We start from the raw sequence: 13,408 nt of genomic DNA, 5'->3' as shown, positions 1-13,408 counted from the left end.
GTGCGATTCTCTACTCCCACGCCGGTTGGGAGAATCGCCTGGGGCGCCAAAATTTCCGGGGACGCCGGTCCGACGCCCTCCCGCGGTTCTCCCAAGCGGCGGGAATGGCCCGGTCGAGTTTCGCGGGCCGCAGGCCGGAGAATCGCCGGAGACACCCAAAATGGCGATTCTCCGGCACCCCTGCGGTTCTGAGGCCCGGATGGGCCGAGCGGCCAGGCCAAAACGGCGGGTTCCCCCCCAGCGCCGTCCACACCTGGTCGCTACAGTCGTGGGCGGTGCGTGAACGCTGGGGGGGGCGGCCTGTGGGGGGGCGAGGGGGGATCTTGCACCGGGGGGTACCTTAAATGTGGGGTGGCCCACGATTGGTGCCCACCGATCGTCGGGCCATCCTCTCTGAAGGAGGACCCCCTTCCTTCCGCCGCCCCACAAGATCCGTCCCCTATCTACTTGCGGGGCGGATTTGGACAGGACGGCAACCACGCATGTGCGGATGACGTCCGTTATGCGGCACCAGCCGTGTCATCTAACTGGCGCCGCTTTTACGTGGGCGACAAGGCCTGGCGCGGGTAGATGACGCGGCCCCGATACTGGCCCATTGTCAGGGCCTGAATCGGTCGGGACCGGGGCCGTTCCACGCCGTCGTGAACCTCAACGGCGTTCACGATGGCGCGGCCACTTCGGCGTGGGGGTGGAGAATCCCGCCCACCGTACTAACGAGGAGAGTTAGCATGGGAAGACGGGCAGTAAGGGAGGCCACGGTGCACCTCTCAGGGAAGAGAGAGCATCTGGTCAAAACTGGGGGAGACAGGGCAGAAGAGGGGGAGAACACCAAGGGGGGGACAGAGGGATGGGGGCAGGGGGTGGGGGGATAGGGGAAGGGAGGAACAGAGACGGGGAGGACACACAGAACAGAAAGGGAACAAAAAGACAGATAAGGCTAGGCAATGAGACAGACATAGGCCTCGGCAGGCATGGAGCAGGGTGAGGAACCAAGATGGCGCTGCAAGCAGCCACTCAGGAAGGCCCCTGGGCAAAGAGAGACCCCGGAGTGCAGAGGTGAATCCACGTGGCCTACACATAGTTTGTGGCCATGTTGGGTGCCCCTGGGACAAAGGGAAACCCCGGAGCGCAGGGACCCAACCTCATGGTGAGAGCGGTGACCATGGCCATTTTGGATGGCCCCCTAACAAAAGGAAACCCCGGAGTGCAGGGGCGGGTCTAAGTATGGTTGATCTCGCAGGACCGGGGGGGACAGAAACCCCCCACCAGGATTGTCACCTGGAACGTAAGGGGGCTTAACGGCCCGGTGAAAAGATCAAGAGTCTTCGCCCACCTAAGAAGCCTGAAGGTCGACATAGTTTACCTACAGGAGACACACCTGAGGGAGAAGGACCGAGTGCTGGTAAGGAAGGGCTGGGTGGGACAGACGTACCATTCATGTTACGGGATGAGGGCGAGGAGAGTAGCAATACTAATCAAAAAGAGGACGTGATTTATGGAGACCAAGACGGTTACGGATCCTGGGGTACAGTACGTCATGGTCGACGGTGTCCTGGAAGAAGCACCGTGGTGCGGGTAAATGAGTACACTCCCAACTGGGACGACACAGAATTTATAAAAAAGAGCATGGCAGAATTCCCGACATCGACACACACCGACTGATTATGGGGGGAGCGACTTCAACTGCGTACAGGACCCACTGAACAATCGATAAACCCCTGAGGGAGTAGACCTCCACGTGATGGGGGAACAAATGCAGAACTATTTGAAGCAATTCACACTTTCTCTGAAGTTTCTCCACTCACAGGTAAAACAGGCACATCTCCCAGTAACGGCAGGGACAGACGTCCCTCGATATCCAGTGATCAAACCCGGAGACCACGGGCCGGGTCGGAGAATCGCCGGGGGCTGGCGTGAATCCCGCCCCTGCCGGTTGCCGAAGTCTCCGGCACCGGATATTCGACGGGGGCGGGAATCGCGCCGCGCCGGTTGGCGGGACCCCCTGCGCGATTCTCCGGCCCGGATGGGCCGAAGTCCCGCCGCTAAAATGCCTGTCCCGCCGGCGTAAATTAAACCACCTACCTTACCGGCGGGACAAGGCGGCGCGGGCGGGCTCCAGGGTCCTGGGGGGGGGGGGGGGCCGCGGGGCGATCTGGCCTCGGGGGGTGTCCCCACGGTGGCCTGGCCCGCGATCGGGGCCCACCGATCCGCGGGCGGGCCTGTGCCGTGGGGGCACTCTTTCCCTTCTGCCTTCACCACGGTCTCCACCATGGCAGAGGCAGAAGAGACTCCCTCCAATGCGCATGCGCGGGAATGCCGTCAGCGGCCGCTAACGCTCCCGCGCATGCGCCGCCCGGAGATGTCATTTCCGCGCCAGCTGGCGGGGCACCAAAGGCCTTTTCCGCCAGCTGGCGGGGCGGAAATTCGTCCGGCGCTGACCTAGCCCCTTAAGGTTGGGGCTCGGCCCCCAAAGATGTGGAGCATTCCGCACCTTTGGGGCGGCGCGATGCCCGACTAATTTGCGCCGTTTTGGGGCGCCAGTCGGCGGACATCGCGCCGTTTCCGGAGAATTTCGCCCCACGTGTTGGTGAAAAACTGGGACAGAAGGAAACTAGGACAACGCTGGAGCGGACCCTTCCTCGTACTGCTGACTACACCAACTTCCGTCAAACTTGAAGGACGTTCAAGTTGGATACATCTATCCGATTGCAAGAAGATAGTCTCCAACACAGATGAGAACACTGGATGAAGATCTTCATTATAATTTTTGGACTCTCTGGACTATTTAGCCTTAACGGCCACTCGGTAGTAAAAAAACGACCCAAACGAGACCTGCCTTCCAATACCTATTTATATATGTCATATCTTTATGCCGAAAAATTGAACGTAAGCAAGTGTTGGGTTTGTACCCACATCCCCGTCCATTCAAGGGAAAGAATACCTCTCCAATCCCTCCCCTTTCATATCGCAGAGACGGTTGAATGGATTTTACGACAAAATCAAACAGGGAGCAGGGGAGATAGGGCGGATATGGAAATATAGAGATCTGCTGGCTATGACATGACTAAATTTTCAACTTCGTATCAACCTACCAATATCATGCCTTGACTCCACCCTCCCTCACTGTCCACTCGTATAATGCTCAAGGTTCCATGTGTTTTAATAAATCAGGGAAAGGAAAGTTAATGGGACAAAGTAGGTGCAACCTTACAGTTGACTGGCAAGGACCAGTACCAGGCTATCCAACAAGGGCATGTTTAACTGTGATTGGTCCAAGGTATGGAATATAACCTCTAACATTTCATGGGGACAGACATCCCCAATCCCCTGGATGACATCAGCTGATGATTTTATGGCCTATAATGGAACCTATTTCATATGCGGCACTAAAGCATATCCATGGCTCCCCATTGATTGGACAGGATCCTGCTTTTTGGGATATGTTGTACCTCAAATGTGTCACCTACCCACCCTTAAGCACTCCCCCTTGCGAGCAAAAAGGACTATTTCTAAAACGGAACAGTTCTTTATGATGGCCTTTCCCTTGTACGGAACGGGCAAGGCATCCGACGAACTGATCCACATGGCCACAGCATTGGAACAACTGACGAACGTAACGGCAGCAGAAGCCAGGGAAGCTAGACAGGCACTGGCTGAGGTCTCAGCTGAGCTAGTAGTTGTCCGGACCGTGGCATTACAAAATCGACTGGCTTTGGATTATCTGTTAGCCTCGCAGGGAGGAAGGTGTGCTATCATAGGTCAAGAGTGCTGTATTTATATTCCAGGTGGCTCTGAAAATATCATTAACCTGGCAGACCATATTAAGAGACAGGCTGCTCAAATTCACGAGATTGGCAGTGAATTTCATGACTATAACCTGCCGGGTTGGCTAGGATGGTTGGGTCACGGGTTATTTGATTGGATCTTTAAGGCCTTCATTCTACTACTCCTAATTCTACTAGGGATAGGATTGCTTGGTTGCTTGTGTAAATGCATTCTCAAACGAGTCATGGATATACCTATTTAACTAGTTGTCATGATATGACAAAAGGAGGGAATGTGATATGGTACGAATTAAGTAATGGCATGATGGGAAAATTGATCAATGGGAAGACTGGTCAAAAGGTTTGATACAATACCAGAAAGACTGAAACTACTCATTCCAGCTCCCCAGGCCCAGGTAAAGAATGCTGCCCTAACCATTTTCAGACTAGTATGGCCATAGGCCAACTCTGCATAACTTGAAGTCTGAAAAGATCAGCGAAGGTCGAGCCATTCCAAAACACCGGACCTCGGCAACTCCTGATAAAACTAACTCGTCATAACCCAGGGCCGTAGGAATTTAAAACAAAGATCATTCAGGAAGAAACAAGTCTATTCTGACCTTTCAATGTTCCCTCCGAGGACTAAATAATGGTATGAGTGATATGACCAAACATGGCCTGGTCTTTGCTTCCGTTTGTATTTCCGATCAAACTCCTGACCAAACTGTTGTCACATAATCTTGATAAAGTTAATGTATAAATATTGAGCTAATTCTCCACGAAAAGCGCGGAACTTGTGAAAGACTGAGCAGTTTTGTTGACTGCCCTCTTACTTCAAGTTTCAGCCATTACTGCAGGCAGTTGTTTTCGACAATAAAGCTTGTTATTCTGTCTTAACGAGTGTGTTGAATTTTTCTACCACAGAAGCGTAAATATTGACTTTGACAGGAAAAATCATGGAGACCATCAGCTCAATGCAGGCGGGGAAGGCACCGGGACCCGATGGGTTCCTGGTGAATCTCTATAAAAAATTTGCACTGGCCCTGGCCCCACACCTGAGGGACATGTTTGCGGACTCGCTGGCAAGGGGCATTTTTCCTCCCACTTTAACGTAGGCCACAATCTAACTGATGCCCAAAAAGGATAAAGACCCGACAGAATGCAGATCATATAGATCCATTTCGCTGCTGAATATAGCCTCGAAAATACTCGCAAAGGTCTTGGCCAAAAGGTGCGTACCAGAGGTGGTCGCAGAGGATCAAACGGGTTTGTCAAGGGTTCGCAACTCACTGCAAACATCAGGCTGCTGCTGAATATAATAATGACCCCCCCCCCCCCCCCCCGCCCACCCGGGGAGAAAACACCAGAGGTGATTGTCTCTCTGAATACAGAAAAGGCCTTCGACAAAGTCGAATGGAAGTACCTCCTCGAGGTACTAGAACGGTTTGTGCTAGGAGTTTGTGTGTGACCATAGGCAACGAGAAAAGCAGGTCAATGCTCAGTACCCAAGAGGCAGTCAAGATGTCCTCATTCTGTGGCAGTCTGCTGTACTTGATGCATTTGAGCCACAGCAACAAGCCAAAGAATGGCCACTGGGTGGTCAGTGTTATATGCTGATGCCGTGCTTCATGACTGGTGCATAACCTACACACACGCAGCATGCATCAAATGAAAACCACATCACATGAAATGTGATAGGACAGACAACTGGCATGTGGAGTCAATGCTTCTACTGTCTGGACCAGTCTGGAGTCTTGCAGCACTCGGAAGAGTCGGTGTCAACATTCATGGTGTTCTGCTGCATGTCACCAGATGAAGGAACAACCCCCTACACCAGCTATACGGTGACTAGCTGAGGAACAGACGCATGAGGAGAAGGAGGAGAAAGGCAGGATGCAAGGTAGACAATGCCTTCCTGGTCAGGGTGCCAGTGAAAAATTCATCTGCAACCGCAATTCCAATCGTCCATTCACCAGCAATCCCTCGGGGCGTTCACTTATCCACTGACCAAACAGATACACAAAAAATTAAAAATTAACTCAAAATAAACATTCAAAAGCAAATTGATAAATTAAATCATATATTGCAGACAAAGGTCGTTTTCCACTCTTGTGCATCCCCATGGTGCTTGCCTTCCATGTACCATTACCTATTCTAGTGCCCTTACACGGTGCTACCTCAGTGGCTTAATTTCAGTGGAAGTGACTGCGAATGGCTATGGAGGATGGCCTATAGCAGCTACAGAACAACTAGCTGCAGAATGCCCCACTTGGCATAGGTGGATCAGTCTGGCTGGCTCACTGACAAGATCAGCAAAGGTACTGGTGGATTGGAAGGGGTGGGAAGTGCTGACTTCCTGAGAGAGGGCAATAGGTTTGTGCTCCATGGAGTCACTGCCATATGCCTGACGCATTACTTCAGCCAACTGCTTACAGTATGGAACCTTTTTCACCTGGAACATGCCCCAGATCCTCACCCCAACAATAATTGTACTTTTGTGGAAAACTCTGGAGTTTGTGCCCCTGACAGATGGGACCCTTTTCAATATTGACTCTAATGCTGACAATATTTTCTTCACAATGGCATATTTGAAGACATCTAGTTGCTTTGTTAGTATAGTTCTAAAAGTTTGACTAAAACTAACTTGATTCAACGTTGAAGATGATCCGTGACGGTCTTGAACATCTGAAGCATGGGTCACAGGCAATGGTGGCACAAGATCAGTCCTGGCACTGAAAACAAAAAGATATGTGTCCATTATTTCATTTTATATTTTGCAGCATTGAAATTTCTATTGAGTTAGCCATTGACTAATAATCAAATCAGTTTTGTTATTATGCCATACAAATTATTAGTACTTTAATGTATATGAAATCGAGCCCTAATTACATTCAGCGCCATACTCAATTAAATGCTTGAACCCAAGAATCTAAAACACAATAAACTATCCCAGAAATTTGAAACAATGCATTTAGCACGAGTAATCCTAAATATGTAATCTAAGATTGAAGTTAATGTGACAATGTTAGCAGATGGACACTTAACATGTTCCTATGTCTTCTATTTTAAAGGAGTAATTACAGAGAAATGCTTTAGTGTAACTGATGGGGGAGGAGAGATAAACTGAAACCCTTAATTCCATTCCCTTCTGTGCATAAAGTCTGGTTTATTTTTGAAAAGGTAGATGTGTGTGTTTCTAAACCCTCGTTAGTGTGCGGTCAATTCAAAAGTACCAGCAGAAGGCTTTTACAGGTTTAAACAAAGTGGATTATTCATTCACATCCTTGTCATAATATACATCTATGAATACAATGGAGTGCAGACTGGCAGTGATTGACACACAGGATGACCAGTAAGCACACAGAACAGAGCAGCCAATCACCAGACAGAACACGACCACTATAAAGCCAGAGGGCACCAGTTTGCCCGCTCTTTCTCGGGACCCAGCCTCTGAGACAGTCAGAGCTCGTGAGCTCGCCAGTGCCTACACCATGTGGTAGCTAAGTTAGTCTGGTCAGGCTAGTGTCAGGTCTCCAGTCAAGTCAGCATAGTGTCAACCCACAGTTGAACATGTATAATAGTTTAGATGTTAAATAAAATCGTGTTGCATTTTATCAAGTGTTGGAGGTCTGTCTCTCGCTACACTGCATCAAGTGCAGTTCACCTCGACCCAGCCTACCCAACACATCAACCCTCACCCCAAAAGATCTAAATGCTACATCAGTCATACATCACACACACAAGAACGATACAATTAAAGAAGATTGTGCAATTCTACAAGTATTTAATCAAAAGACGAGTTAACTGTTCATAGTCTTTACAAGTCCAGTGAAGGAGGAGGTTTTTTCTACTCTTAAATTGTAGTTCTGATAAATTCAGGTATCTGAGGACGTATATAAGGATTATTTAAGATTTCCTCCAATATGAAGAATCATCAGCAGGTCATGAAGTCGGGCTGTTACATTAGGGGGCCCAATTTCTTTACAGTTGAAATCAGTCTGCGGGTCTTTTTAAAAGCCTTGGGCTGGATTTTCTATTTTGGAGACTAGGTCCCCCACGCCGGCATGAAAACGGTGGTCTTTTACACCACAAAAACTGGTGCAAAACGGCCATCGATTCCCAGTTTTGCTGGGAGAGAGCAGGGAGGCAGCATGGAGCTCCCAGCTCTAGCTGCCGATACGGCCCTGAGCATTTCCGGGTCCGTGGCCGCTCATGTACACGCCGGCCTGCAGCGGCCTTCATGGTGGACTCAGCCCGCGGACCTGGACTGCAAAAGTAGTGCCCCCCTTCGGCCGCTTGTGCACCCCGGACCGCCCACCCAGTGCCCCCAGCCCCAAATGAATCCCCCCCTGCCTGTGGATCGGCCCTCCCCCGACTGTGGCGGCGCCGGACTTAGCTCGCAGCCGCCACGTGAGGTTCCCGGACAGTGTGAGCACACGTCACCCACGCCGTCGGGAACTCAGCCGGTCGGGGACAGAGCATTGTGGGGCGGGCCTCAGGTAATGGTCTGAGGCCGTGGATAATCGGCGTACACCGCTTTTCAGGGGGCAGTGAATACAAAAGTCGGCGCCAATTCCGATATTGGCGTCAAAACGGATTCTCCGCCCCGTCGCCGAACGCGATCTTGGCATCGGGGAGCGGAGAATCCAGCAGCATATACCTCTTGGTTCCTAAAACACAAAGGTGATAGTTCTCTGCAGATGTTGGGGGGGATTCTCCATTTCTGAGACTAAGTGCTGACGCCAACGGAGAATCCATGGACTTTCATGACGGAAATATCGGCGCCACACCTGCACCGATTCTGCTACTATTAATGGGCTAGCACTGGCCCTCGTGGAACACAATCAATTCTCATGGAAAACGGTGCGGGATTTGCCAGGTCCATGATTGACACTCAAGAGGCTGAGAAACTGCAGCGGCATGAAACAATTCTCCCCTTACACATTCCATCCCAGCCAATAAGATGGCAGCAAGGTTCGGAGACACGGAGCTCGGGACCCTCTTGGACGGGTGGAGGAGAGGCAGTTGACCCTGCATCCTGGCCCAGGAAGAAGGCTGCCAGCCACCACCATTCATCACGCCTGGACGCAGGTAGCAGTGGCGGTCAGCGCCATGGGCAATGTCGTCCAGACCGACCTGCAGTGCCGGAAGATACTGCACAACCTCCTCAGAGCAGCCAGGGTGAGCAGGCAGCACTGTGCCACTGTCACACACACCTGTAACACAACCCCACCCCCCTCCACCAGGGGGCGGCCAAACCCCCACCCTGCACCACATGCCGCCACCCATACCGGCCGCCATGGACAGGTGCCCTGGCCACTGAGGCCACCAACTACCCACCCCCGGGGCTGCATGCATTGAATTGTTTAACTGTTGTTTTCTGCCTCAAGAGAAGGCAGGACACAACCGCTGGGAGCGGGCAAAGACAGGAAGGGGGCCACCAGACCGGAACCCTCTCATCATGGTTGAGCAGACACGCACGCCCATCCCCCACCGACAACCCCCCCCCACACACACACACACACACACACACCCACACACCCCCCCACACACACTCCCCCACCCCCCCCCACACACACCCCATACACACACCCCCACACCCCCCCCACACACACTCCCCCACACACACACCCCGCGCATGCACACCACACCCATGCACACCCATCCACGCACACCCATCCTCACACACACACCCCCATCCACGCACACCCATCCTCACACACACACCCCCACACACACCCCCCACCACACACACACACACACCCCGCACACCCACCCACACACCCCCCCCCACACACACACACACACCCTCCCCCACACACACACACCCTCCCCCCTCACGCACACCCCACACACACACACCCCCACACCCCCCACACACACTCCCCCACACACACCCCGCACACACACACCCCCACACACCCCCACACACACTCCCCCACACACACACCCCGCGCACGCACACCACCCCCATGCACACCCATCCTCACACACACACGCCACACACACACAAACACCCTCCCCCCACACACACACACCCCCACCACACACACACACACGCCCCGCACACCCACCCCCACACACGCCACACACACACACACACCCCGCACACACACACCCCGCACACACCCCCCACACACGCCACACACACACACACCCCACGCACGCACACCACCCCCATGCACACCCATCCACGCACACCCACCCTCACACACACCCCCACACACACACACACACCCTTCCCTCCCACACACACACACACACACACACCCCGCCCACACAAACACACCCCACACCCCCCCCCCACACACAGACACACACCCCCACCCCCCACAAACACACACACCATCCCCGCACACACACACACACCCACACACACCCCCCGCCCACACACACACAAACACACCCCACACACACTCACACCCCCCCACTCCCCCCACACACACACACCATCCCCGCACACACACACCCACACACACGCACAACCGCCCCCACACACACACACCCCTACACACCCGCCCTCAAACACCCCTCACACACATCCACCACACACACGCCCCCCCACACCCCCCCAGCACCCCCCAAACCCCCCCCACACACACACACCCCACACACACAGACACCCCAACACACACACACACCCCAACACACACACTCACACACCCTCCCCACACACACCCCCACATACGAACACACCCCACACACACACCCTCACACCCCCACACACACACCCCCACACACACACACCCACACCAACACACAAACCCCACGCACGCACACCACCCCCATGCACACCCATCCACGCACACCCACCCTCACACACACCCCCACACACACACCCCCCCACACACACACACACACCCACCCCCCCAGACACACCCACCCACACACACACCCCGCCCACACACCCACACACAAACCCCACGCACGCACACCACCCCCATGCACACCCATCCACGCACACCCACCTTCACAAACACCCCCACACGCACACACCCCCACACACACACACACACCCACCCCCCCACACACACACCCACACACACACCCCGCCCACACACACACACACACACGCACCCACACACTCAGCCCTCCCCACACACCCCCACACACACACACCCAACACACACACTTACCCACACACACACCCCGCTCCCCCCACACACACACTCCCACACCACCCCCACACACACACACACACACACACCATCCCCCCCACACACACACACCACATACACACACACATCCTCCCCCACACACACCCCACACACACATACACCCCCCACACACATACCCCCAGCCCCCCACACACACCTCCCCCCACACAACACACCACCCACAGCCCCTCCACACACACACCCCCACCCCCCCACACACGCACCCCCCCCACACACACATACACACACATTCCCCCCTCCACCCCCTCCACCCACACCCACACACGCACCCCCCCACCCCCCACACCCACCCCACCCCACACCCCCCACACGCACACACCCCCCACGCACCCCCACACCCCCCCACACCCCCACACCCACCCCACATGCACACACGCCCCCCCACACCCCCACTCCCCCCACGCACTATCCCCCACGCACCCCCCCACCCCCCACCCTCCCACCCCCCCCACACACACCCACACGCACACCCGCCCCACACCCCCCACACCCCCACTCCCCCCCACATCCACCCACACCCCCCACACCCCCCCACACACACACCCGCCCCACACACCCCCGCCCCCCCCCACATCCCCACTCCCCCCACATCCCCACTCTCCCCCCCCCCCACCCACACACACACACACACTGCAGTATAAATTTGACCCTTTTTCCAGTTCTCTCCATCTTCGATAAAGAGTCATCCAGACTTAAAATATTAGCTCCCTTCTCTCTCCACAGATGCGGTCAAACTTGCTGAGATTGTCCAGTATTTTCTGTTTTTACTGAGGAAACAGGGGGCTGGATTCTCCGCCCCCCTGACGCTGAAATCGGGAGCAGAGCCGGTTTTTGGATTCTCCGCCTCGGGAGCCGCGCCGATTATCCACAGCCTGAGGCCATTGACTGAGGCCCGCTCGGCGATGCTCCATCCCCGACCGGCCGAGTTCCCAACAGCGTGGGTTACGTGTGCCCATACCGTCCACGAACCTCGCAGGCCGGCTGCGGACTCAGTCTGGCACCACCACAGTCGGGGGAGGGCCGATCCGTGGGCAGGGGGGGCTTCATTCGGGGCTGGGGGCACTGTGATGGGCGGTCCAAGGCGAATGAGCGGCCGAAAGGGGGCACTACTTTTGCGGCCCAGGTCCGGGGGCTGAGTCCACCGTGGAGCACGGTGCGGCCGCTGCAGGCCACCTGCACGGCCATGGAACTGGAAATGCTCAGGTCTGTATCGGCAGCTAGAGCCCCAGCAAAACGGTGAATCGGTGGCTGTTTTGCAGCAGTTTTCCTGGAGTAAAGCACCACCGTTTTCACGCCGGCGTGGGGACTTAGTTTCCAAAATGGAGAATCCAGCAAAGGATTTCCCTCCACGCCCTTACAGCCTGGGTGAGGGAGGTATCACTGAACCTTCGCGCTACACTTTATCGAATATGGCCACGCTTTCAATATATACTGCGGGCAGAGCTCTCTCTCTGCTCCCTCCATGGCTGCTACATTATTCTGTGCTACTGCCTGACATTAAAGATGGCACCAGTATTTGACACTCCGGAACATCCCTGACTGTAGTCTCAACAGACACCTCCCCAACCAGTCACCCTTAATTGATTGGTCCTGATAATATTGTGTGTAAAAGTCCTCTTGCCAACTTTAAAAAAAAAATTTAGAGTACCCAATTATTATTTTTTCAATAAAGGGGCAATTTAGTGTGGCCAATCCACCTAACCTGCACATCTTTGGGTTGTGGGGGTGAAACCCACGCAGACATTTGGAGAATGTGCAAACTGCACACGGAGAGTGACCCAGGGCCAGGATTCGAACCCAGATCCTCAGACCCAGTGCTATCCACTGCGCCACATGCCGCCCTCCCTGTTGCCAACTTAACCCTGGGGCTCCAATGTATTGTTCTGTTATGTTAGACTATACCTGGCCCAAGACTGACAAACATTTCCTCTGGGGTGGTGCCCAGAATTCCCCTTAGTACTCTGTAATACTCTGACACATAACTTTCTCCTCCCTTCTATTTTAAGCAAATACAAAACCAGTCACTCTTGTTAACAGAATGGGTGGAATAAGAAGGGAATTCACCAGATAAAATCTAGTTTCCATGTTTGACTTTTGTTTACTTGAATATTCATTGTAACTATGTCGAATCTAAAAGATAAAAAAAGCAATTGATGACTTTGAGGAGGGCTTAGTCATAGCTTTGTAAAAAATTTCCCTTTAGTGGAGGAACGGGAGACTTTACAGTATGTAAAATAGATTTTTTAGCTTTGAATACATAATATATTTTTCAATATATATCCATGCAAATTAGTAATTTCAGGAATTGACAATATGTTTTATAATTTGGTGTATTTGGACAACAACATCTTAAATTTATTGAGCACCTGTAACGTAATGAAACATCCCAAGGCACTTTGCAAGAGCATTAAAAACAAAATATGTCACTGAACCACACGAGTTAATAACAGAAAGTGCTGGAAAAAC

At 53.4% G+C, this 13,408-nt stretch overlaps 1 protein-coding gene across 2 annotated transcripts in view; it reads right to left on the bottom strand.

Moving 5' to 3' along the window:
- LOC140429436 (band 4.1-like protein 4A) overlaps positions 1-13,408 on the bottom strand; it is a 37,887-nt gene that overhangs the window by 4,906 nt on the left and 19,573 nt on the right. For both annotated transcript variants that reach the window (XR_011949088.1, XM_072516419.1), the window contains one exon: positions 6,409-6,496. Coding sequence is in view for 1 of the 2 variants with exons in the window: in XM_072516419.1 (XP_072372520.1) it covers positions 6,409-6,496 (88 nt within the window). In the remaining variant the exon portion in view is untranslated. The remainder of the gene's footprint in view (positions 1-6,408; positions 6,497-13,408) is intronic.

Source organism: Scyliorhinus torazame, chromosome 9, assembly GCF_047496885.1.
Source record: "Scyliorhinus torazame isolate Kashiwa2021f chromosome 9, sScyTor2.1, whole genome shotgun sequence".
In the NCBI taxonomy this organism is placed as follows: domain Eukaryota; kingdom Metazoa; phylum Chordata; class Chondrichthyes; order Carcharhiniformes; family Scyliorhinidae; genus Scyliorhinus; species Scyliorhinus torazame.
Note: the sequence above shows the minus strand (reverse complement) of the source record. Positions and strands in the feature narration are given on the sequence as shown.